This window comes from Penaeus monodon, chromosome 9 (assembly GCF_015228065.2).
Source record: "Penaeus monodon isolate SGIC_2016 chromosome 9, NSTDA_Pmon_1, whole genome shotgun sequence".
Lineage (NCBI taxonomy): Eukaryota > Metazoa > Arthropoda > Malacostraca > Decapoda > Penaeidae > Penaeus > Penaeus monodon.
Genome location: NC_051394.1, coordinates 6,583,053 through 6,585,305, shown reverse-complemented (window position 1 = coordinate 6,585,305; position 2,253 = coordinate 6,583,053). Strand labels below are relative to the sequence as shown.

Genomic DNA, 2,253 nt, shown 5'->3' with positions numbered 1-2,253 from the left:
TATGAGATTTTATGAAGCTTGTCTAGAACTGCCACTTAACATGTTCATATCAAAATTTCACTTGCGTTAAGTGGGAGAAAAAACAACAACAGGACTTATTTTTAATGAATAGAAAAAAAAAAAAAATCTGGCAAATATGGAATACCCTTAAAGGAAAATGTACATATTCAAAACCTAAGCGGTGAGCCAGTCTTACACAAATACTATTTTTATTCAAAGTATGATACTTAGTTTTCCCACTAAAATTGACCACACGTCAGTTCTTGGTTTTGTAAATATACCCTAATAACCTTGACTATCAACTATACTGCAGATCGTACCTTATGGCACTGATCCATACCTCTCCCTACAGAGAGAGAGAGAGCCCGAAAAAGCCATTCTAAGTAGTGATGTTAGAAACTAATCAGGTATGCAAAACAAGTACTTAAGCCCTATAAAAAGGGAAATTATGTTTTTCATGCATAATGGATATGACAATTGTTTCACCATTACTCTATACATCTGCTTGACGCAACTGGTGTTAGAACTAAAAATCTTAGTGCTTGAATTCATAGTACAATGGGAAAAAAATAAAAAATTTTGCTCATTCCTGCTTACAAGCTGATTGAAAAAAAAGAAAAAAATAACTGATATACGTTTATTGGAATTTTGAGTGTCATAAATGCCCAGGAGGTTATGCATAGCATTACCCTTCTGTTTTTGGTTTCATAAAAATTTACATACATATATATATATATATCTGTTCTTGGATATATATACACACACATTTCTGCATGCATACATCTGAGCCAAATCATACAAATTATTTTGTTACACTTTGTAATACAAAAGGAAATCAGCTTAGTGGACCTTGTTTCTTGTACAGTACATAATTGGGGATGGGAAGATTAATAAATGAGGGGAGGGGTGATTTCTTAACATGGGAATGTTTTGGTTGACAACTTCCTTAGATATCTTGGTTGAAGTCCATTCATAGATGATGATAAGAGCAAAAGTATGTTACCTTACTGTGTTCACACATCTTTTCAAATACTGGCACTTTAGAACTAAAGACTTGTATTACAAGGTATATTTATTTCTAAAAGATTTACATGTTTCTTTCCTCATGTCGCATATCTTACTAATGATAAATACATTCATCATATAAATAGGATTACATGATTATAATAAAAACCTTGAAAAAAAAAAAAAAAAAAAAAAAAAAAAAAAAAAAAGTATATTGGAAAAAAATACACTATTTCACAGCTGATGAAATTATTGCAATACATAAACTTTCCTCCTCCCATCCTAGAGCCTCTCTTTTCATGAAAATTAAAGAAGAAGAAGAAAGACTAGAAAAAGAAAAAGAAAGAGAAATGAAAAAGCATACACTAAAGCAGCAGCAGTTTTACACACAGTCTCAAATCAGCTGTTGGGAATGGCTTTTAGGAAAACACGAAGTCTTAGCTAGGAATGATCACTTTTTGAAAGTCGTTTGAGCTATGACAACGCAGTGCACCGTGCATTCCACTCATCATCAGGTCTTTGGTTGTTACTTTTGTCATATCACAAACTGTACAACACAATGTCACTATCATCCATGGGGTATAAAGGCTTTCAGATTAAAACTGAAAGAAATGTTGCTGGTTTCCCTTACATCAATAGTTCAAGCATCAAAGCCTTAGTTATGTTACCTTAGGGTCTCTTTATGATGCACAGATTATCATTCAAGTATTTCACACAACCACAAAAAGAAGAGAAAAAAAATAATACTTCAAATAAAACACAGAAGAGCAAAGACAAAAGATAAAGAAAAGAAAATCAAGTGTGATGAGAGAAACAAAACCTAACTAAGCCAATCCCAAAGCATGGATACGAGTTACTCACAAAGTATACCACGTTGCTTTCCGGGAAGAGAAATGAATTGCTTACTCTCTTCCTATCCAACCCTACAGTGACTTCAGGGAAAGCCCAACTTAATAGGATACAATGATATTGATGTGTGCATTATACCTGGGGAGTCTACATGTGATTTTAATGCTACTAGATAATCCAGGTAAGGATGGCGGATGACTTGAAAAAGTTTTCTCTTCACACTAAACCATGGCGTTCACTGAATGCATAGCCTCCGGTGCACACACCAAAGGGAACATCATCGGCAGCATCCCATTCCGGCAGATCTCTTACTGATGTGCACACTGTACATGCTGTCCTCCAAGATGTGGGTGATCGTCATCCTCATCATAATAATTTCCTTGAGAGCTCCCTGAGCTA

At 34.4% G+C, this 2,253-nt stretch overlaps 1 protein-coding gene across 1 annotated transcript in view; it reads right to left on the bottom strand.

Annotated features, from left to right (window-relative positions):
* Positions 1-623: 623 nt before the first annotated feature.
* The window catches only part of LOC119576825 (dnaJ homolog subfamily A member 2-like), a 13,144-nt gene continuing 11,514 nt past the window's right edge, over positions 624-2,253 (bottom strand). Inside the window, exon 9 of the mRNA XM_037924474.1 lies at positions 624-2,253. This exon is cut by the window's right edge and continues 92 nt beyond it. Within this exon, the coding sequence (XP_037780402.1) occupies positions 2,163-2,253 (91 nt within the window). The 3' untranslated portion in view covers positions 624-2,162.